This window comes from Castor canadensis, chromosome 10, assembly GCF_047511655.1.
Source record: "Castor canadensis chromosome 10, mCasCan1.hap1v2, whole genome shotgun sequence".
In the NCBI taxonomy this organism is placed as follows: Eukaryota; Metazoa; Chordata; class Mammalia; order Rodentia; family Castoridae; genus Castor; species Castor canadensis.
In genome coordinates, this window is record NC_133395.1 from 112,562,496 (window position 1) to 112,586,032 (window position 23,537).

General features: G+C 43.0%; 1 protein-coding gene across 22 annotated transcripts in view; it reads left to right on the top strand.

The window, feature by feature from the left end:
* Positions 1-23,537, top strand: part of Cacna1d (calcium voltage-gated channel subunit alpha1 D) — a 322,522-nt gene that overhangs the window by 225,624 nt on the left and 73,361 nt on the right. For 13 of the 22 annotated variants that reach the window (XM_074043953.1, XM_074043952.1, XM_074043939.1 and 10 more), the window contains 12 exons: positions 4,447-4,534; positions 4,766-4,825; positions 5,811-5,837; positions 9,112-9,272; positions 10,256-10,481; positions 10,614-10,821; positions 13,296-13,416; positions 16,557-16,671; positions 17,170-17,239; positions 18,051-18,117; positions 18,800-18,947; positions 21,358-21,487. In XM_074043953.1, the coding sequence (XP_073900054.1) occupies positions 4,447-4,534; positions 4,766-4,825; positions 5,811-5,837; positions 9,112-9,272; positions 10,256-10,481; positions 10,614-10,821; positions 13,296-13,416; positions 16,557-16,671; positions 17,170-17,239; positions 18,051-18,117; positions 18,800-18,947; positions 21,358-21,487 (1,421 nt within the window). The remainder of the gene's footprint in view (positions 1-4,446; positions 4,535-4,765; positions 4,826-5,810; positions 5,838-9,111; positions 9,273-10,255; positions 10,482-10,613; positions 10,822-13,295; positions 13,417-16,556; positions 16,672-17,169; positions 17,240-18,050; positions 18,118-18,799; positions 18,948-21,357; positions 21,488-23,537) is intronic. The other 9 variants (XM_074043944.1, XM_020151686.2, XM_074043956.1 and 6 more) reach the window with 2 other exon arrangements.

Sequence of the window (23,537 nt, forward strand, 5' to 3'; positions counted from 1 at the left end):
AATAGCTCAGAAAGCACAGGCTCCAAGCTATCCCAGACTTTCAGCAGGCAACTTGCTGTGCAAGTCAGCATCCCATCACAGGTGACAGGCATGTCCTAATGCCTAGTTTCTCCCAGATTCACCAAAAACAGTTTTTAAATTTAGAGAAAGAGACCCCGCCCCTCGTGCCACCGCCCTCCCCAAAAAAGCTCTCTGATGTTCCCTGAAATGTGTCAGAGAAAAAGAGTTATAACTTCTCCCCATATAGATGGCCCTGGTATATTCCTGCAGGAAGGACTGACACCTGCAGGTGACATGGGGGACCTGAGGGACCTTCCTGCACTCTAATAAGGCCTAGCCAGTCAGCAGTTAGTTAGTACTGAATCCCTGCTGGAGGGGACAGAGCATTCACTCTGTATGGGGAAACCATGATGTATGCCAACCAGTTAGGAGAAGGACACATGTTCCAGGAATTTGCCTGTAGGTTTACTTATGTGGATTTTTATAATCTTTTCTGTTATGATTTTTATAAAATTCCAATAGTCACCAGTACAGCTTGATACATGTCTGTATTGCTGGGCTGATCTGGATGTGGTCTGCTACGTACTAAGTGTCTAGGGTTAATAAAGATCAGAACGGCAATCCTGTGCTAATGGATAATAGACTTGCTTGGCTTTGGAACTTTCTGATTTGTAGACTTTTAAGTCTACTTCAGTATATATAATACCCACACCAACAACTATGCCAGCATATTTACGTATATAGTGGAACTGCAGGGAGGGCATTCCATGGTGGAAAGAATGCCGAGTAGAAATCAGTGGAACTTTCTCTCATCTGAGCTGTGTGTTTTGAGGCAAGCCAGCTAGGTAGCTGTAATCTGTGAAGTCAGAGTTCATATATGCACACTCAGAAATCCCTTCCAGTATTAGCAATCTATGATTCTTCTGTCCTGTTTTTTTTAAAAAATGTAGATGAGCTCTTTATGGGACTAATTGAAGCAAAGCTAATATCAATTTATTAACATTAAAAAATGTATGTTCAGTGTAAGTGAAGGGTAGAATGTATTAATTTGGCTCTACATACTGGGCTTGACTTTTTCAGTACTTTTGGAAAAGGAGGTGCTCTCTGTCCTGTGTTATGGAGTGAGAGGCAGCCTCAGATCATAAGGTTGCCAGGGCCCTGTTGGAACTGGCAACAATCTGGGTCCTCCACTCAGATTAAGGTGTGTTTCCAGGACCAAATGAGGTGGCCCAATTCTAGCACACTCTCTGTGCTTGTCCTTTCCCTTCCACTACTCTTCCATAACCCTGGCAACATCCTTCTGGAATTGACTTCTTTATTATATGCCTGTGGCTCCGTAGGTGTCAAATAATTATGACAGGAGAGTTGTTGTTCCTACAACAGCTGAATTAGACAATGACTCCATTTAAGACAGAAAAGACACAAAACAAGAGTTGTGACCACAGCTGATTCATATATATGGAAACCTGTTTGCACTAGATACTTCTGTGCAGTAATAGCGGTGGTCAGGGTGCAGTGACCCTGGATTGAGTCGCTTTGCTTGCAAGGAGCTCCAGCAGAACTTTTCTGAGATGATGATCAGAGTTTCCACTTGTGCATTACTGATTGCCCAGTGCTGGAGACCCAGCACTTTTACTGCCTCATCTCACTCAGCTCTGACTGCAGCCCACAAGGTAGGTGCTCCCCACTTTACAGATGGGGAAGTAGCTCAGAGAAGTCAGGTCACAAATGCAGGGTCAGATCTGGCCAACCTGTGCACCTGCCCTTAGCACTGTCCCACATCTTCTGAGAATAGAGGCCACTCAGACAGTAGTAAGGCCTCTTCACCTGGAATCAGGGCCACACAACTCTCAGCTTTACTTTTCACTGTTTGGGGAACTTGGTTTTAGTTCTTATCTTTCTCCTCTACTCAGTCTAGAGAGCAGCTAGGACATTTCACTCACTAATAATTGGCACAGAGTTGGAAATGCAAAATGATGCGCCCCCCCCCCCCTTCCATAGGCAGTATATAATTTATCTGTTTCAATCAGAGCATTTGAACAATGAAGCTTTAGGAATGAAATAACACAAGAGTATTGATACCAGCATGAGCCACCACCTTAGAGATTGAAAGCCACAAAGACTTAGTCTGTTCAGAAGTTCATTTTTTTTGAAATAATGAGTACTGTTTCTCTATAATTAATAGTAGAGCCATGAGGTATTTCACAGAGACAGAAGTGATTGTGAAGATTGTACAGTTGGAAACTGAAGCCTGGAAGGAGGTGGATGTCCCCAAGGGGAGAGTCAGACAGAACCTGGGCCTGTGGATTCTCTGAAGTGTTGTGCTGCCCTCAACCTCTGGCCACTTTAGTCAGCACAGTAACAGCCAAGGATGCTATTGTACAAAGAAACAACTCCTGGTGGGATTTGAAAAAGGTCTCCCGCTGTAATTTTCTTTGCCCTATATTTGCAGGGAAGGGTAACATAGGGAAGAAAACCTACAGCAACCAGCCTCATTGACCTTCACAATCTTCTAGTGTTCCTGCTGAAGTCAGAGCATGAAATAGCCCAGGAGAAGAGAGTTGCATGAGGAGGGGGAGAGCAAGAGCAAGAGGGGGTGAGAGAAAGAAAATGAATATGAATGAATGAATGAATGTATGTGTGTCTTGATGGAGTTTTTTTTTTTTTTTTTTTTTGAGGCACTGGGGTTTGAACTCAGGGCTTCATGCTTGCTAGGCAGGTACTCTTACCACTTGAGCCCCTCCATCAGCCCTTAGTGGAGTTTTTTGTTAAAGGATTTTCCATGATTGAATGGTGAGGTTTGTTTTTTTTTAATTTCCTTCTTTCTCTATTTTTTATGGAATATTGAATAAGTGAATCAAGATTTTATAGTTAGTCTCTTTAAACTTAAGGAAGGAAGAAAAGCCTACTCTCTGAGAGTACCTGCAGTATAATATGTATCTATAGTTCTACTCGTTTGGCCTTCTCTTCTGAAACCTGTGCCTGAACTTGGTTGGCTGTTAAGGTTCCTGATAACACAGGTTTAGTTCCTTCACAGAAGGAAAGGGATCAGGGATCACCTTCTGTACCCTCAGAAAACTTGCTTCTCAGACCTTCGAGTAGGAGTCAGGTTCCACCATCATTGCTGTTCTTCACTTTATTATAGCCCTCACCTGACCAGTGATGGCAGTCAGGCAACCTCGTAGATAGAGCACTTGACCCAGCTCCTTTCCCCTCCCAGCCTGGGGCCTTCGTGTTCACCATGACTCCTCAGATACTGCCACCAGTTTTTGCAGATGAAGTTTGAGATATCTTTGGTAACAGGAGCCAGCTGTCCATGGGGGGAAGGTGTTCCTGTTCCTACTATAAGGCCAATAAACAAACTGCCACTACAACTCAAAACTCTGCATTAGGAAAAAGAAGTGAATTTGATTGGGTGATTCTCCCACATGTCACTTTTTGGCAGACTCCTTTCTCACCCTAGGGCAGGATCAGTCATTTCTTACCCGAGAACTTACTGCACAGAATGCTGAAGTAGCTCTTTTCACAGTAATAGAAAGCAGGCGACTCTTTCCCCGTCTCTCCCATCTCCTCCTGGTGGGTGAGAACAGATGCCCATGTGCCACATGGTGGCTCTGGAGGGGGTGGTTGTCCCTGGACTTCAGAAGTAGTGGTACATTTCTACATTTCCACCACATCTGCTAAGGATCCTGCCATGGAAAAGGGGGACCCTCGGGGTCCAGAGATCTCATGGCATTGGGTCCCCAGTCAAGCCTGCCCGGCTCACTGGTTGGGAAAACCCCACCCCTTACCCTTTCCTTAGCCCTGTGACTGTACTTCCTTGGTGCTCTAGTGCTGGTTTGTTTGGAAAGAGCCTTCTGTGTAATTGCTTCCCAAGCTCAGCAGAATTTAGACATCAGATTATTTAGCTAAAAATGAGTAGAGCTCCTAAATTAAAAAAAAAAAAAAGATTGTATGCCTAGTGCCTTCATACAGTCTCTTGTACTCCCTAGTGACTCTTGTCCATCAGGGTATTAAAATAACTTAGGAGGTATTAGGTTTAATTACAGATGTTCAGTGGTACTAGGGTGGGACCAAGCAGAGAGATATACCTGCAACTGAGGTGTTTGGGTGGCTTTTCAATGTGATGCAGAGATGGGGAGAACAAGTGTGTGCCAGGTCCAACAGCAAGGTTCACTTGGGTCCCTAGGCTTTCATCTTGGGAAGCCTCTGGGCTGACAGAATCATCTCCCAGAAGTGGACTACAAGCTTTCTCTGCAGCCCCTGGAAGCAAAGGCTCACCTGCTAAGGAGAAGCTTGACTATTCAGCACCAGCACTGACTCGGAGGGCATGTGTCCTGAGGGCCCTCCTCATTCCCCTCCCTAGGTCCCAAGGATCTGTATCTGGTCCAGCTCTTCCCGTGCAATCCCCTAGCCCCCTCTCTAAAGCCTTTTCTCTCCCCACAGCTAGCATGCCCACCAGTGAGACTGAATCTGTGAACACAGAGAACGTAAGTGGTGAAGGCGAGGCACAGGGATGCTGCGGAAGGCTCTGGTGAGTGGCAGCCCCTGACCTTCCTTAACCCTCGTGTTATCTTAGAGAAGCTAATGATGAGAAGATACCCCAGGTCAAGTGGAGCCCTAGGGCCACAACTTTAGATGCAGGAGGGTGGGTGGGCTCCCTCCTTGGTCATGCCCCTTGGGGCACCCCAGTGTTTCACATGCCTTATTATGAACTAAGGTAACCCAGTGGCCAGTTAACCCAGCCACCCACTGTGTTCATTAGGTGCTGGTGGAAGAGAAGAGGCACAGCCAAGACCGGGCCCTCTGGGTGTCGGCGATGGGGGTAAAGGCTGCATTCTCCTTCCTGTTGGGTTTGGCATCCATGCTTTGGAGGAGGAGCTTGAATGGCATAGTTGCTTTTCTTCACCCACTGACCTTCCAAAACTCATATCTTGTGGCTGGATAAGGAGGCCCTGTCTGCCTCTGTTCACACACCCACTCCCTTTTTTCGTTGGGCCCTGCACCATGGAGAATACCATCCCATTAATGCCACTGGCTTTCTTCTAGATGATTTGGGCTGCAATGGTGGGGGGGGAGGGCATCACTGCTGAATGTGCCAAGAACCACCCACTTTGGGGAGCCCTGGGCTGTTTGCTTCTGCTGGTGCCCTTTACATCTTATCTCTGTAAAGTGCAGGTGTTGTTTTAAAGAGAGCTCATTCTTATCTTTGGCAGAGTTCATAAAAATGATATGTTATGGCGAAGTACACAGTAGTTTCTGAAGTGATTTTGCCTCTGTTCTCCTGCTCTGCCCTCCCTGTAGCATTGAAGTAGTCATGGAATGGGTTTGTCTTCCCCATTTTGCAGATGAGAACAGTGAGGCTCAAAAGGCATGCTGCTTTCCCATACTTGGCCAGGTCTAGCAGAGTCACTAGTCCAGTCCTGTTCCAGCACTCTTTTTCCAACAGTAGTCACACACACTGCTGTTGAGATGGGTAGCTGGGTTGTGGGCAGGAGAGGCCCTACTGGCATCAGTTTGGGGTGGCAAGAGAAGAATGCCCGGCATCAGTGTTGTTGCCAAGGTGCTATGGGAATCTAGCTGAGAGTCTTCTCTTGCTTGCCTCCTTGAGGGTGCTCAGCCCACCTGCCTGGCACTGGCAGCACCTAGGTTTCTGCTCTTCCCTTAACCTGGCTGGCCTGCTGCAGCTGCCAAGGTGCAAAGTCCAGGCTTCTGTGCATGGCTCTCAGTATATCTTTGCTGAAATGATGTGGCCACGTGTACTCAAATCTTCCAACTGGGAATCTTAACTATTTTTTCTTCTCTTTCAGTCAAGCCATCTCAAAATCCAAACTCAGGTCAGTATCTTCTATTTTTTTTTTCTTAGCCTGTGTGTTGGGGTTTTTTTTTTTTAATATTTATTACATCTTTCTGTTCTAAATTCTTTTATATATAATTGCTCTAGACTTGAGTTTTACTCCACGGATTATTATATTGATACTGAATTTCAATCAGTCCAATAAACCATTATAAACCTGCCTTAGGAGAGCAGTGTAGTAGGGACAGCTGCCTCAAACCAAGGTACAATAATGAACAATATTTGCCTCCCAATCAATCTTTCAGTTGTTTCTCTAAGAAAGATACATCATGTCACTTTTTGGCTGCACTGAAGAGAAAGTTTTCCACAGAAGTAAGTTCAAGAAGCCTTCTAAGGTACTAATGATATTCAGTTTCTTGATCTGGATGCAGGCTACACAGTCAGTTAGTAATGCTCATCACAGCACACGCCTCTGATATGTATACTTTCCCATACAAGAGTTGTTTTTAATTTGGAACATTTCCTTCCTAAACACAAACAATGGACATAGAGCTAAATATAAAGCTTAAAGCTATAAATGTTCTATAAGAAAGCAGGAGAAAAATCTTTGTGAACTTCATTAGTCAAAGGTTTCTTAAGATTTGATGCCCAATTCATGATGCATAACAGAAAAATCTGATAAATAGATTGTAATCAAAATTAAAACTTCCGCTTTTATTATAAAATAAAAGAGAAGCCATGGGCATGGATGAAAATATTTGCAAACCATATTTGATAAAGGACCAGTATCCAATATATGTAAAGATAATGTCAATAATAAAACAACCCAATTAAAATGGACAGGAGGTTTTAATAGCATGTTACCAAAAGAAAGATACAGATAGTAAATAAGTACATGAAATGACTGTCATTCATCAAGAAAATCCAAATTAAAATCACAATTAGATATGCTTACATTCCTATAGAGTAGATCAAATTTGAATATCCGATAATATCAAATTTTGACAAGAATGCTTGTCAATGGGTTTTTTTTATTAAGTGACAGAACCATTTTGAAAAAACAGGTTAGTAGTTTCCTATAAAGTTTAAAATATATTTTCCATATGGACTACCAGTCCCACGTGTAAGGTATTTATACAAGAGAAATGAAGATATATGCCCACACCAAAAGAAATCAACACAAATGTTTGTAGCAGTTGTATTTATATGTACTCTAAACTGGAAATAGCTCAAGTGTTCGTCAGCTGGGGAATGAACAAACAAATTGTGGTTTATCCGTATCATGGCATGCTGGCTTAGCAAAAGGAAGACGAAAACTACTGATACGTGTAACCACACAGGTGAATCTCCAGAGTATTTTTACTAAGTGAAAGAAGCCAGTCTCAAAAGGCTACATATTACACTATTCTATTTTTATGACATTCTGGATGAAACAAAACAAAGGAGAGAGAAAACAGATCAGTAGTCACCAGGCTGGCATGAGGATGCCCAAGAGCTACGAAGAAACTTCTTTGAGTGATGGAAATGTTCTTTGTCCTGACTGTGTGTTTATGTACAAAGAACAAACTTAATGAATGTAAATTTTATCTCAAGCTTGAGTTTACAAAAATCAAAAGTTCTTCTATGGTTTTCTGTTACCAAAGGCAGAAGAAATACCTTCATAGTTTGGCTCACCTTTTTGCCTCAACTTCGACATCACTGTTTTCTTTCTGTTTTTGGTCGTTCTGAGGTTTTAACTCAGTGCTTCACACGTTGTAGGCAGGCACGCTACCACTTGAGCCATATCTCCAGCTTTAGACATCCCATATTCCCCACTTTGTAGCTATGCTGGACTGTTCTGTTTTCAAAAGTGCAACTCTTCTGCTTTTTCTCCTTTCCATGCTTTTGGCCACGTAGTCTCCTCTGGAGAAACTTTTACTAATCCACTAAGATCTGGCCCAAATCTCTACTTTCCAGAGAAGCCCTCCCTGACTCTTCCAAAGGTGTGGCTCAAGTGGTAGAAGGCCTCCTTAGCAAGGACGAGGCCCTAAGTTCAAACCCCGTACCACAAAGAGCATTTGTAGCACCCTTCTCCTTGGTCCTGCACTCTACTTCTGGAACTAGCACTTGGTATGAATTTGTAATTGTTACTTACTGCAACTCCACATGGTCTTCTGAGTTTCAGACCTCCTTTCTTGCATGTGCTGAATTATGTGTTCCATGAGCAATTGGAGTCTCAGAGTCCTCGATAGAGTTTTCCATGCTGATATCCATGTCCCTAGCTGCTCTTTCTTCTATTGGAAACCACACAGCAAGAGCAAACACAGAACACACTTGCTGGATCCAAGTCTTGGGGTGGAGGTGGCACAGCTCTTTTTTTTAAAAAGTCTAGTAACACAGCTGTGTCTGCTGGGACTATAGCCTGGAGGCAGCCTGGATTCTCCTCTAGACTCAAAGCCCAAGAGGAAGTGCCCTCATGTTCCTGTCACTGAGGTGGCAGGGTCTGGAAAGGAGGAACTTTGCCACCTGGCCGGCTCTTTGCTGGGATCCAGGTTGCTGAGCAGCCTCGTGGCCCAAACGATCCCCTTGTGTCAGGGACAGTTTTCCATAAGCACAGAATAAGGGAGAGAATATTTTCCCTAATTACAAACAGGAACTGAAGGTGGGAGGGGACATGCTATGTGTCTATTTGACTGTGCTCATTTTATTTTTATGAAAATAACGGTTCAATATTGGATCTTCTCCTAAAGGTATATTTTGAGCATCACTGGTTAGAAAGGGCACCTGATGACTCAGTATAAAGACTCATGTCCTACTCAGCTTTTACAGTTTCCAGTCTCCAGAGGAACCTCAAAGATTTGGGAAGATTCCCTATAAAGAAAACTATGGTTTTGGAACACTTTTCTGCTTGATAAGCCCTGTGTGATGATTGAGCGACTGCAAGAGATGTATATGCTAAGTGTCTCTACACCAATACCACCAACAGATCCACATGCCATATGGTGGGCATATGAACTACAGATGTATGCAGGTGTACACATGAATCTATGAATATCTAGATTTTCCTAACCCATTTGAGGGCTGTAGATGACAGACTCTGGAGTTACTTATAGGCATGGAAAGGAAACCAGTAGCATAGTCAAGTCAAGATTATACTTTTAAAAGCTGTATGTTAAGACTAACATAATTTATCTTAGGAGGTCTGTTCATTTCTATGCTGTTTATTCTCTTTCCTTCCCTTCTGACCCCAGGCAGAACCTTTGTTTCTGAGTGAGGTTTGTTGGGCTATGAGTGCTGATCTGTCATCTAGAGAGCAATGTTTGCTTATCTTTCAGCCGACGCTGGCGTCGCTGGAACAGATTCAATCGCAGAAGATGTAGGGCTGCTGTGAAGTCTGTCACGTTTTACTGGCTGGTTATTGTCTTGGTGTTTCTCAACACTTTAACCATTTCCTCTGAGCACTACAATCAGCCGGACTGGTTGACACAGATTCAAGGTACAAGCGGAAACTGTTCTCTTTCTGTTCTGAATTAGAGGTTCTTGTGGCTAACTGCTGTTTAGTATTATCTGATCAATGTGTAATGAAGTATTGGAGCATTTCTAATGAGAACTACCTCGGAAGATGGTAGAATCCCCCAAACACAGGCAAGCCCTATAGCAGGTACAGCCTGTGCTGTGTGGTGTAGCCCCTTTTCAGTTGATTAATATCCTTCCCCTGAGATAACTTAGGATCCAGGAGTTTTGGAGTTAGAAGGACCTTCTCCCTACCCCAACTGGAAGCTTTACTTTCCTCTTTAGTATTTTTTGGCTCCCCTGCTTTGAATGCCAAGAAATAGGTGTGTGGAGGTTGTCCGCAGAGACAACCCATTGTGGGTTTGACAGTTTTGAGTTCTTGAGGAATTGTTCCTTACTGTCTCCTCTACTTCTTGAGCCTGCTTGGCAGTATTTCCTGCTGTTAAAAGTGACATTGATAGGTGACCATTTCTGTTTTGTTTTGCCATACTGGGGTCTGAACCTCAGGACTTTGCATTTGATAGGAAGGCACTTTACCACTTGGAGTCATGCCCCACCCCCAGTCTTGTAAGTGACCACTTCTGATACCATGGTGCCATAAGCTAGACCAGACAGGGTTTTTTGGTGTGTGTAAGTAATTGAAAAAATATGTTATGGTCTAAATGCAGAGTCTTATGTTTTTAGTACTAGGAAACTCCAAAGATTGTGTGTTCAACTCTCTATATCCATCTTATGGTCAGTGAGGTCCAGAGAAATCAAGTGACTTCCTCCATATTCTAACATCTAGGTTGTACCTAACAGATTAACAGTTAATACCACATTTCTGTTGTGGGTGCAATAGCAAAAAGAGGACATGGTATTGGTGTATTTCTTGTGGGGACTGATGGGAGGGAGCTACCAGGAGAAGAGGAATCTGAGTGTCTCCCGAATTGAGATCCTGAGGACCTATGCCCTTTGTCTTTCCAGATATTGCTAACAAAGTCCTCTTGGCTCTGTTCACCTGTGAGATGCTGGTAAAAATGTACAGCTTGGGTCTCCAGGCATATTTTGTCTCTCTTTTCAACCGGTTTGATTGCTTCGTGGTGTGTGGTGGGATTACTGAGACCATCCTAGTGGAGCTGGAGATCATGTCTCCTCTGGGGATCTCTGTGTTTCGGTGTGTGCGCCTATTAAGAATCTTCAAAGTGACCAGGTAAGGAAGTGTGTTTCATGCCACAGATGTTTTCTGAAAAGGAGGTGGCTGTCAGTCCCATCCATGGTTGGATGATGGTCTGCTCTGTCCCACACAGGGGTTCTAGACTCACACCCTTATCTTGACTTGTAGGCACTGGACTTCCTTGAGCAACTTGGTGGCATCCTTGTTAAACTCCATGAAGTCCATCGCTTCACTGTTGCTTCTGCTCTTCCTGTTCATCATCATCTTTTCCTTGCTTGGGATGCAGTTATTTGGTGGCAAGTTTAATTTTGATGAAACACAAACCAAGCGAAGCACCTTCGACAACTTTCCCCAAGCACTTCTGACAGTATTCCAGGTGAGTCTTCTCCCACTCATGGGAAGTGCCGTGAATGGCAGTAGAACGTCCACCTCGTCTGCTCACAGCTCAGGAAGACAAGTAAATTAACAATCTCTCCCTAATAATACCCTGTAAACTTTGTGCCATATATATTGTTTTGCATCATCCTCCAGCTATATATGGGATATGACTTAATGTTTTTAAGACCACTAGTGGTTTTACAAAATAATAAACCCAAAAACTTTTGCTTGATTTTTGTGAGTTTTCTGTGAAATACTCTAAAATCATCTTATTCCTTGCTAATTCTTTTAAATCACAGGCAAGTATATAGTCCTAGTTATAACATACTCTTGTGATGCAGCTATTTGGTGGCAAGTTTAATTTCATGTGAAGAAGTACATTTGGAAGCCTGGATGCTTTGGTATATGGTCAGAGGAATTGGGACATTAGTGTTGCTACCCTCTGCCCTTCTTTTCTTCATCCTGATTCTGTAATGGAGTGAAGACCACAGACTGTGAGGATGGCTGTACTTGTGGGGACCTGCACAGGTGCTGGGCTGGAAAAAACAGTTGTTTCTCAGAGGCACAGGTATCTTTGCCACTTGATAGGCAACATGCTCCTCACCTTCCTGCCTGCGAGCAGAGGTGTGCTCAGTGCTTTTTTACAGGTTCTCAGCTGTGTCCCCTTTCCTTGAATGGAGCCTGCAGACCAAGACACCCATTAGCCCTCATCACTTTCACATGAGATGTCAGCGAGCATTCATGCCCCACTGGAGAGGCAAGGGGGTATTGTGGGAAGGGTAGAGGACAGATAGGTCCCATGGTGGCTCTTTCTATGTCTAGTTCACTTATTCTTTTCTGAAGATACACACCATCTAGAGGGAATGATCTGTAAGATTTTTTCTCACATTGTCACTTGAGGTGTAGAATTACTGCTATAGGCTATGGCTTCATTTTTTAATTTTCCATAAATTTTGGCCACTGGTCAGTCATTCTTCTTATCTCTTTCTGAGAAAACTGTGTCCTTTTTGTTGTTATAGTTGTAACACATGCATACAGCACAAAATTTAAGCGTTACCAAAGGAAGTAAACTGACAATTCTCCCACCAAGCCACTCATTCCTTCTTCTAAGAGGCATCCACCATTAATCAGTTGCCTGTGTATCGTTGGATATGTATTTGCTAATAGATGTAAATCAGTCTACCTGCCTACCTATAGATGAATTTACACAGATGGTGGCTCCCCTCTACATAGTTTTGCATCTTTTTTAAATTAAAGCATCCTGAGAGCCTTACTGATTGGTCCATAAAAGTTCACACCCTCCTTTTAAATGCTACACACATTCAGTGGTGTGGATGGCCATCACTTATGTAAGCAGTCCCTACTGATGAATGTTTAGTAGTGTCTAGCCTTGGCTCATGTAAACAGGGCTCCAGTGGGTGGTCTGAAACATGCAGGGCATGTGAGGCACGTGTGTAAGACACATTCCTCCAAGTGAAAGGGTGGTATAATTCTTTTAAAACTTGATGCCCTTGTCAAAGTGCTCCTGTCACCTTCTACCCAGGTGTTTTCATTACCTTTCACCTTTCTGGGTGTTCATAGTTCATGATTGTTGCCATATGATAGGAAAATGGTATCTCATTGTAGTTTTATCAGGAGCAAATTTGAATATCTTGTAAGAGCCACTTATAAATCCTTTTCTGTGAGTTACTTTATCATTTCTAATCATTTGCCCATTTTGCTGTTTGTGATCCACATTAGTTTGAGCATTTTAAATATCTAGTCCAGATGGAAGATAGCATTTTTGTTAAAATTGCTATCCATGTTTATCTGATTCTATTTCAGAATAGACTGAATTACCAGGCATCATCAGTAGAGAAGATTAAATTTGAAACTTCAAGTGGTTGATAGTATCTGCTCTTGATGTCATTTGTAAACTCAACATGAGACATTTAAAATTTCCTGCTTCTAAAAACTCACAGATAAAATTCTCTATTTCCACAGCAGATTAACTATATGGAATACTATGCAGCAGTTAAAAAATTGATACGAATTTAGTGATACCAAGGGTGTCTCCAGGGTATATTGTTGAATGGGAAAAAAAACAGTTGCAGAAAAATTCATATCGTATGCTACATTTTCTACTTAAAAAGTCAAGAAGACACCAACTGCCTGTTTTCTCTGGGTGTATGTTAATCCATAGACAGATGTTCCAGAGAGACGCAGACCAATATTGTGGTCTCTGTGAAGGTGTAATCAAAAGGTACCTAAGTCTTACGTATAAAGTTTTCCCCTAGAATAAATAACTCATCTATTTGTGTAATTAGAAACAATATCTTGAAAATTCTGTAAGTTAACAGATGGATTTATTCATTGCAAACTGGACTGTGAAGGGCAGCTGAAACCAGATTTTAGCAGCTGCCAAGGAACTCCAGGACATCTGCTGTGAGTTGTGAGAGCACCTGCAGTCTGACACCAGCTTTGGCTTCTTAGATTCTGACAGGTGAAGACTGGAATGCCGTTATGTACGATGGCATCATGGCTTACGGAGGTCCATCCTCTTCAGGGATGATCGTCTGCATTTACTTCATCATCCTCTTCATTTGTGGCAACTGTATCCTTCAGGCCCACCAGGGCTTTGTTGTCATTGTCTTGTTTTTCTCTCTCTGAATTTCCCCGTGGTGGGGGGAGGTAGCAGGGGTGGGTGTGTGTTGGCAGTGGGGTGGGATAAATGACTTTCCCTTGCTAGCTCACTTTCTGCTTTCCCTTCATGTTGCTGGTTGGAGGGAGTAGTGGGGAGGGCAGTGCAGTATTTGCAGAGCTCCAGTTGGGCTTTAAGGAATGCCTGATGGCTAAGTGAGCCAAGCCAGGGGCAGACAGTACATGTGCTGGTGCCAGGGGTCATCCAGCTTGGGACCACGTCTCCTGTACAGATCCAAGGGGTCTCTTTGAAGGAACATGGTGGTTCTCTGTGTTTTCATGGGAGGGGAGTTAAGTCTCTGTCCATGTCCTCTGAAGACCCCTCATGACCAACGGAGAACTGTCTTTGATGGATTGACCTATGATTCCCTAAACCTCACTTGCTTTATTGACCTGTCTTTGGGGATTAATTGTACCTTGACTAGCTTCTATATCATAGGATATAAATTTTCTCCTCTTCCCTGCCAAGAGGTACCCTCTTATCCCAGACCTCTGAAACTTGCCCTTAGGTTTGTTTACTTACCTCTCTCAGATCTTTCATGGTCCCAGAACCTTTGGTTATATCTGTTTTAATCTCTAATCCTTCATGCCTACCATAAGACTTGGCATAGAGAAGCCCTTAAATGTGGTGAATGAACAATTCATGTGAATACCATCCCTTGGTCTTCCATCCTTCCAAAAGTCCTAATCTGGATTCTTCTCTTAAGGAGTCCCAGATCCCTTTAGCTGATTCTCTACTTAATCTTCTTCCCTTTTTCATAGATGAAAATGATAGTGCAAACCTGCTCTGTTCCCCAGGGAGGATGTTTTATGTGATGCGGTTTCAGTGAAAATCCATCTCAGCATGGATATGTTTAGCTAGTCCCGAGAGCCACCTCTACCCTGTCTCCTGCTCAGATGTGAGCTTGGAAACCTCTGAGCTCCCATCATCTTCTGTCCGCATCTCCTACTGAATTCAGAGTCTGCCATCCACTGGAATTTGGTGTGGGTGATCCTCCATCTCCCTAGCTAGACAACACCTTTCTGCAGCTTTTCCTCCTCCTTATTCCCCCTCCCTTCCCTCTTCCTTCTCCTCCTCTTTGCTTTTGTTTTTGTTTTGTTTGTGGTACTAGGGATTAAACCAAGAACTTGCTAGTTGCTTTGAAAATGCTGTACCTCTTGTGCCACACCCCTGTCCTTTTGCTTGTATTTTATTTTGCCAGAACTGACCTGGAACTTAGGCCTCTACCTCCTGAGTAGCTTGGATTACAGCTGCCCCACCACACCTTGCTTAGACAACAGCTTTTTGAGTTAGGAATCTTCTTTTTTGTATTCTCATTTCTTGTTATAGGACAGGATCCTGTACATAATTGATCTTTGGTAAATGTTTATTAACCAAATGGTCAATATTTTCTTTAGGCCACAGCAATATATAAGACTTAAGTATATAGCTTATTCCCTGCCACTCCTCTCTAGTTCAGTGTTCAGATTCTTTGTGGCACTTGTCACTATCTGAGAAACTTAAAAAGTTGTTTATATTCTGTGTACCCAGCTAGAGTAGATGTTCCATTTTCTTGTGTTTCCTCCCATATCCTCAGTACCCAGAAGGAGGACTGGGTCATCAGAGGTGCTTGATAGATCTTTTTGAATTAATTCCAGACTATACTTGTATTTAGGAAGTTTGGGTAATGCCTTTAAATGCAGATGCTCTTGGAAGCCATCTGTTACAAGTGTGTAAGACCTTCCTGTGGTTTATTGCTCCAGATTTGCTTTTATTATCCAAAAGAGTTTAGTATCATTGTGAGGCTGGAGAGGTAATTATTTCTTCATTGAGAGGAATACTTGATAGAGTGATTCCCAGTACTGATCCCATCTAAACCACCATCACCCCATGCCCATCAGATCAGTGCTGCCTCTACCCCAGGACAAATTGCTTCCTCAGGCTCATTGCAGCTCTCACTAAAAAAAAAAAAAAAAAATAGGCCAGCATATCAAAGGCATTGAGTCTTAATGTAATTCACTCAAGTATCCATACTGTTTAAAGCCTTGTCTAGAATTAGTCAAGCATGATAGCTCCTCACAGAGATACTACTGTTAGTCCTTGTTAGGTTATGTTGCCTCACGTACTCAGCAACCCACCTGAGATTGGAGATTACATGTGGTACATGAGGCAGTTGTCTGCTGTGCTTGTCTCACTGCAGAATGGATGAGTATCAGGCAGAGAAGCATTCGTCTTGCACAAGGCTCTCTTGTTTACTGCCTTCTGGTCCCTGTGCTGCCCACAATGTTCTTAGTTGCTCATGAGCAAAAAGCAGGCATTTTGTGATTTGAGAATCTTGTTCAGAATACTTTTTAAAAAAATTTCAAGGAAACCATATACATAACTTCAGAGTAAAAACAAACAAAACCCTTGATAACTTGTATACCTAACTTTTTGCTCTTTGCAGATTCACCTCATTAATCAAAGATCTAGCCTCAGTGGAACTACTCAGTAGATAGTCCAATGACATCTGGTAGGAGGCCCGGCACGTTATCAGCAGCCAGTGTTTGTAGAGTGAAGGAGTGAATGAGTTGTCCACAGACTCTGAAGGCTATCTCAAAGGAGAAAATTTCATAATGTATGTGCAGTGGTATAATGATTGGAATAATGTGTGACTTTCGAAAGAGTCTGGTTTGAAAAGGACTCCCCTGAGTATGTGTGTTATGGTGTGTGTTTTCAAAAAAACAAACAGAAGGTTCTTTTAAATTATATCATGTGTGTGTTATAGGTAGATTTTATACAATGTGTAGCAATTGTAGATACATATATCTCTGGAAATACATACACAGGAAATGTTAACAGTTGTAGGTTTTCATGGTTTTTAGTGAATCTTGATCTTACCTTCTACAGGTTTCTAGTTTTGTCTGTTGAAAGCAGAATTTTACCAAGTCCTCTGGTTTTACCTAGTGAGTATAGAACTAGGAACAGTCACCTGCTACCAGCCCTCCAGAACACAGAGGGTATAACATTGTCATTGCTGATCATACATAGTTGCATTTAGAAATCTGTTGTGCCCTTAAAATTTTTCAAATTAGATATTCTATTGAATGTCTTCTTGGCCATCGCTGTAGACAATTTGGCTGATGCTGAAAGTTTAAACACTGCTCAGAAAGAGGAAGCTGAAGAAAAGGAAAGGAAAAAGATTGCCAGGTAACCTCATTTTCACCTGAGATATTTTTCCAGGAGGGCTTGGGGAGCCCAGCTGTCTGGGAGGCGGCCTATGTGCTTTGTAGCCATGCTGCTGCTTTGCAGTGATTGTGGGTGACCATGTGGTGCAGACCAAAGAGGAGGGAACTTGGGCAGAAGCCAGGCCTTTGGCTCTTATCCCCAGAGCTGAGAATGGGAGTCACGCATACCCGTGCTTAAAAAATTGCTGCAGTTAATTTTGGTGTTATAAAATAAACGATGCATTCAATGCTGATTAGCTCTTGGATGAGAATTTTAATAAGATGATCTGTATAATGAATCCATTGCATTAGGCAAGCAGGAAGCTCTGAGTTTGGATTATGCTATGCATTTGCTGTTAGTGTTGTTTCTAATTAAATTCTGTCCTTCATTGGGGCACTGTTGATTCAGAATCCTGATTAGCATTTTTATACATAGTTATATGGCTATTTTGTTTCTTGTGTTCTGTTCTCTTCTCTGTAGAAAAGAGAGCTTGGAAAATAAAAAGAACAACAAACCAGAAGTCAACCAGATAGCCAACAGTGACAACAAGGTATGTTCTAAAACAACTCCTCTCCTTTTTGTTTCAAAGTGATTATGTTGATGTCACCATAAATGTACCATTTATGCTGTGAAAACATTTTGCATGTAGTTTTTTGGTGTGAAAAGTGGAACATGCCATAAAGATGCTGGCTTCCCTAGGTGGACTCCTGATTGAATATAGGTTGGGTACTTGCTGTTAACCAACAGTTCGCCAAAGAACCAAGTTGGTAACTATTTGACCAGTTTGACCACTACTTTTTCTTTGTTGAAATTGTGTGGTCAAGATCAAATTACCATCTTCTGAGTAGGTATTAAAATAGGAGATTTTTAGTAGACATCTCTTCCCAGAGGTGGTCCCAGGATCAGCTCGTCTGGGAGGCTTTAGGGCTACACTTATGTCAGCTCTGGATGTTTTAGTCATTTATTTGTTCACTGAATTGATAAATTCTGAGTGGCAATTATGGATCCGACACTGGGAATTTAAGGATGAAGAAGACCGATGAGGGTCGTGCCTCTGTGGAGCTCAAAGTCTAGCGGGGAGACAGGAAACTAAATGTGGTTATCATATAGTGTGTGTGACTGCAGTGGGACAGCAGATGGACAGAACCATGACAGGTCAGCATCTTGTCTCTCATCTGCACTCAGACCTCTGTCTGAAGCAGAATTGCCATCTGCCAGGCCCTGCACTCACACACAGACACACTCTTGGGAGAGGAATTCCTTGCCCTATGCTGAAAGGCAGGGTTGGCCTTTCTCTTTGGCCCTGTGAAGTAAATTTAAGTCAGTGTCCCCCTCCTCCCAAGATATCGCTGTCATCCTAGGTTACAATTGATGACTATCGAGAGGAAGATGAAGACAAGGATCCTTACCCACCTTGTGATGTGCCAGGTATGATGATGAAAGCCAGAGAGGCCGTCAGTTCATGAGATGTGGGCTTTGGCCTTATTTGCCAAAGTTACCAAGACTATTGGGCCCAGTTGCTTCATGGACCAATTAGCTATGCCGTTTCCTATGTTCACAGTGAGCAGACACAGCTCAATTCTGGGTAGTAGAAAGAGGAAAGTGTGGGTGGCTCAGGGTAGGCCCAACTTTTGCTGGTAGAACTTTGTAGGAGACCAATTAGCACTCACCTGATTCTTTTGCATTTGACTGATGCCTTTGTTGGCTGATAAAGGCAGGACTGTGTTACTGGGGAGCCCAGGGGCTGCATGTCTGTGACTTTAAGTCCCACATACAGTTTTTCAGGTTAAAGCTGAGCAAAGAGGCTACTGGGAAAACAATCAGGCTCTGGGAAGAAGGCAGAGCGAATACCACCAACTACCACCTTTACCTGAGGCTAGACTATAGCCTGGAGGGGGCCTCCCAACCATAACTAAACAAACTCACAGGGAGGCATCCCCGCCCCCAGCACACACTGCATTCAGATTCTGAAGGAGCAGGAAGGTTCTGATTAGTTTAAGCAGTAGATGTTGTTAAAATTTAAACCACATTTTAATGTGAAATTGAGAACAACAGTTAAAACCCATATGTAATCTTTATTTCATGCCTTAAAAAAGTGTTCCATTTAAAGTAGGTGAAGAGGAAGAGGAGGAAGAGGAGGATGAACCTGAGGTTCCTGCTGGTCCCCGTCCTCGCAGAATTTCAGAGTTGAACATGAAGGAGAAAATTGCCCCCATCCCTGAAGGGAGCGCTTTCTTCATTCTTAGCAAGACAAATCCGTAAATACCCCCTTCTAATCCCATCACTGCCACCTCTCTGCAGTGATCCTATCGGTTGCTTGAGCATAGCCAGGGTGGGGTGGGGAAATGGTTCACAGCCCCTCTGAACCTGAGTGTCCCTGGAGTCCTGCTAAGTCCCTCTGAACCCTCTCCTGCTCTAATTTTGCCTTTGCTGCCAGTTCATCTCTCCTTAGTCTTTTTATTCCTCTGAAGATGTCCGGGTCCTGGGAGGAGCGCTATTCTAGACTTCCCTCCCCTAACAAACTCTGCATGGAAGCAGCAATAAGGAAATGTGTGTGGTCACCAAGAAATTCTGGTTGGAGCCCACTGCTCCGGTGTTCTGTGCATTGGCCATCCCTAGAACCCTTTCTTAATGAGTAGGTCTTATCTTAAGATACTTTGTGGGATGGGAATTTTGTGACTAAATTCTGCAAGCATCTTCATCTTCAGATCCTTTGTAGGCAATCTATTTTCCCTACTAAGTTTAATGCAAAGTAACATTGCATGATGATATTTTATAACTTTTAAGTATTCAATTCAGTTCTATGATACTCTGCTTGAAATAGCATTTCTCATATTAAAATGGTATGGTGCTCATCAGGAACATGGTAATGACTTACACATACTGTAAGAGGGAAGAAATTTATTTACTAGCTGGTTTCTAGGTTTTAATCAGCTGAGATTAAGTGAACTGCCAGGGAGAATAGGTAGCTCCTGGAAAGGTTTCTAGAATTGCAGAAGTAGTTCATAGCTGTCAGAAAACTGCATAATTTATAGGCCCTGGGGAGACACAAGTAGGTAGCAAGCGATGCTGGAGTCCTGCAGACATGAAGATTTGCTCAATGTTTTTATACCTCATCACTGTTTGGATGTCCTTTAAAAAGGAAAAAGAAAGTTATTACACTGATGTTACTGACACTAGCAACTTACTATGGATACATATGTTGAAGGAATGGATTCATTTTCCCCCCAAAATGAAGAGCACCCATGTGCTTGCTGCCTTGGGAGGTCTTCCCCAGGCTCAGTTGCTGACAACTTGCAAGCCCTGCAGGGGTTGGATCTAGCACTGAGCAGTTGCAAAAGGGAAGACTTGAAGTGAGGGTCACCTTCATATAAAGTTGGCCACAGTTTTGAAAATGGGGGAAAACAATCTTCTCAAGGGAAAACCTGTCAGTATTTTTTGGCAAAACAAAACAACATCAACAAAAGACCTTCAAATTCTAAAGTTAAATATCGAGGGTAAGGACAGTCAGTTGCTTACCAGCCCGATGGTCATCATAAAAACCTTCATAAAAGCCTAGGATGCAGGGTGCTGGACACATCTTCTCTCCCTTGCCTCGCAGGGCTTCAGGACTCAGTGAGAACTTATCATGTGGTGCAAAAAAAAGCCTTGCATGTTAGCAAGTGATGATGTGACTTCACTTTCTTTGGACTGCTGGTTGTAGGTCAACTCATTAAAAATACAACATTTGTGACAAAATTGCTATACAACAGGAGATTACACCAATCCTCACTTACTGCAGGTCATATTTTAATACAGCACCTTGCAGTACAAGAAAGGAATTTTTCTCACTCTTTGTGTTAAAATTAAAAACATTAGACAAATTAAATTTGACAGAATTTAACGGAGCAAAGAATGATTCCTGAACCAAGCAGTCCCCAAAACCAGAAGAGCTTCAGAGAGCTATACTCTACAATGTGGGCAATAACATTTATGGACAGAAAATGGAAGTGAGGGAAAGAGACAGCTTAACTGACTACAGTACCTCATGGACCTTATTTGAACATAGTCTGATCAGTCAGCAGCCTGTGATTGGCTGAAACTCAGCTCCTTTGATTGGCTGTTTATTACAAAAGTATCCTCCTAAGTTAGACCTTCAGCTAGTTTGTGAACTCAGTTAGGTTATAGTTCATTCATTACACAGGGACTCACAGTATAGAGATACTGGTAGGTCAAATTTAGTTTCCTTCTAAGGCAGGGAATATAAGCAGTAAGGCTTCATGTTGTGATAGAAAACTTCAAAGTCAGACAGACCTGAATTGGAAATCTACACTTCGTCCTTACTAGGTGTGTCACCTTAAAGTTCTTTCACATCCATAAACCTCAGCTTCCCACTCTTTTGAAGGGCAATAATTGCAACTCCTAAGGGTTAAATGAAATGATTTCTGTGGAGTGCTCAGCACAGAGGTGATCACTCATTCCACAGGTCCTTAGGGGCTGCTTATGGTGGGCAATATGGGGCAAGCAGTGGGTTACGCTGGTTTCCCTGAGCTGGGAACATGGGTAGCCTAGCTGACAGTCATCTTCTGTGTAATCTCTTACCATGGGGTTCTCACACTCTTAAGAACCCCAGCCTGCCCACACCCTTGCTGGGAACTCTGTGTCCATGAAACAACTTTCCCCCTACAGGATCCGTGTAGGCTGCCACAAGCTCATCAACCACCACATCTTCACCAACCTAATCCTTGTCTTCATCATGCTGAGCAGCGCTGCCCTCGCTGCTGAGGACCCCATCCGTAGCCACTCCTTCCGGAACACTGTAAGCCTCTGAGAGAGGAGAGGTGGGTGGGGCTCCCTCTGGGGTCAGCTCTGGCCTCTCTCAGTCAGAGTCTGTGCTAAAGAGAGGGTCTGGGGGTGGGGCAAAAGGCTAAAGTTAGGGTAGGCGTCTAGTTCTGTGTTTCTATAGAATGTTTTAAGTTTCTAGTATGTGAGTGCCAGAGCTTTTGTTTTACTGGGTGTATCTGAATGGCATCATTTACTTTGAACATTTAGAACCCTCTAGAGTAACAGAAGTGTATCCAAGGACCCTGCTTCTCCTCCTCTTTTCTCCTTACTGCTGACATTTTGATCCTCCTTTCTCTCTTCCTCTTCAGATATATAGTCACACTTATTTCAAGCTTTTGGATAGTGGGAGCCTAAAGCAGGGAGAAAGTAAAATTGAATCCAGGCATGCCACAAGCCCAGGAGCTCTTAATTGGGGTTATTGGGAAGGTTTCTATCTTATGTTGACTTTACACAAAGCTGCTTGACACCCTTACTGAGGAGAAATACAAGTCGGGGAGATGATGGCATGGTGAGTTAAGGGTCCAGTGGAGAGGAGGAACTTGAGGTTTTGGAGTGGTAAGAGGTGGTTATGCTAATGCAACAAATAGAGGACTTAAGTGTTCTACTTTTCATGTTTCCTGACTTAAGGATAGTGTCTGCAGATGTGTCAGTGTTGGGAAGAAACTTGTACCTAAACTCATTTTTGTTCCAGCAGCACTATCTTAGTAGGTAGTTCAGCTAATTCATTACTGAGGAAACTTCAAAGGTAAGACAGCTTCAGAGAACAAGTGGCCTGTTGACTAAAAGGCCTGGATACTGTAATGCAGTTTCGGGTGATCACCAGGACACCTCCCAGGAGAGGGAGGCCAGCAAGTGTGTGAGACTGTTAGGTACCACTGCCTCGTTCTGTGTACTCGATTGTTACAGATTTTAACATTTAAGACATAATAGAAGATCAGTCTACCCAGCTTTCTATTGTGCATGACAACCATGGCTGCGTGCTGTTTCTCCACATATCCAGTGCCTGGCAAATCTGATCTATCAGTGACAAAACACGCACTCCAATATGAAGATGAAAAGTGCTTTCCCCCAGGCACGTGTTGGTTCACCACGTAATGATGAAGGCACTGAACCTATCTTTATCTGTCCTCACAGAAAAGGGCTCTCAATAGAGATCCACAAGACCATCTCTATTTTTGCATTCAAATGGCATATAGGCCCCTATGTCATTGAATTCTACCATAAAAATGAGGCACAAGGGGAAAAATCATTATAGGACAGTTTAGGTCAGGAGCTAGTCTAAAATGCTTATTGACAAAGAGTTCCATTTACATTGAGTCTTCATGTTTCTTTTTTTCTTTTTTTAATCATCTCTTCTCCATGAGTTTATTTTTCCTTGCTGCTTTCCCCTAAACTACCGCTGTACTTTTTAAGAGATGTATGTGTATGTATGTGTGCATTGCTTTTAAAACACTGCACCATTTTTAAAATTTTAACATTAGTTGAATTCTTTGTGAAAGGGAAAGTGGAAGAGAAGGGAGGAAAGAAGAACCTTAATCTATAAGCTCAGTTTTAACCCTGAGCACCAAGTAGACTTGGCAGCCATGTCTCTCCTGGTTGCCTGGTACTTTCAACATTACTATCCCACTGTGTTCCAGAAGGGAATTAGGAGAAGGTGGCAGAGGCCTGTTAGTATATTGAAAAATAACTTCCATTGCCTGGCCAAGAAACACAATTACACAGAGATATTCTAGCAAACTTTATAAATCCAGAAACAAACTGGAACAGAAGTACCCTCTGAAGAGAGCATTTCCTCTGGAGAGAACTGGCCCATGAAGCAGAGGTCTTTGCCTTCCTGAGAAGGAGCAGCAGAGAGCTGTCCTGTAATGGTTCCCACATGTGAGATAAAATGGCCCCAGGGCTCTCACTAGCACCCAACAGCCCACCTCCTTGCTCAACAATGCTGTGAATGGTTTAGTGGCCTGAGCAGGTGTCCCTGCTTGTTCTCAGCATCCGGTTCTCTTCAGTGAAAAGAGTAGGCGTGG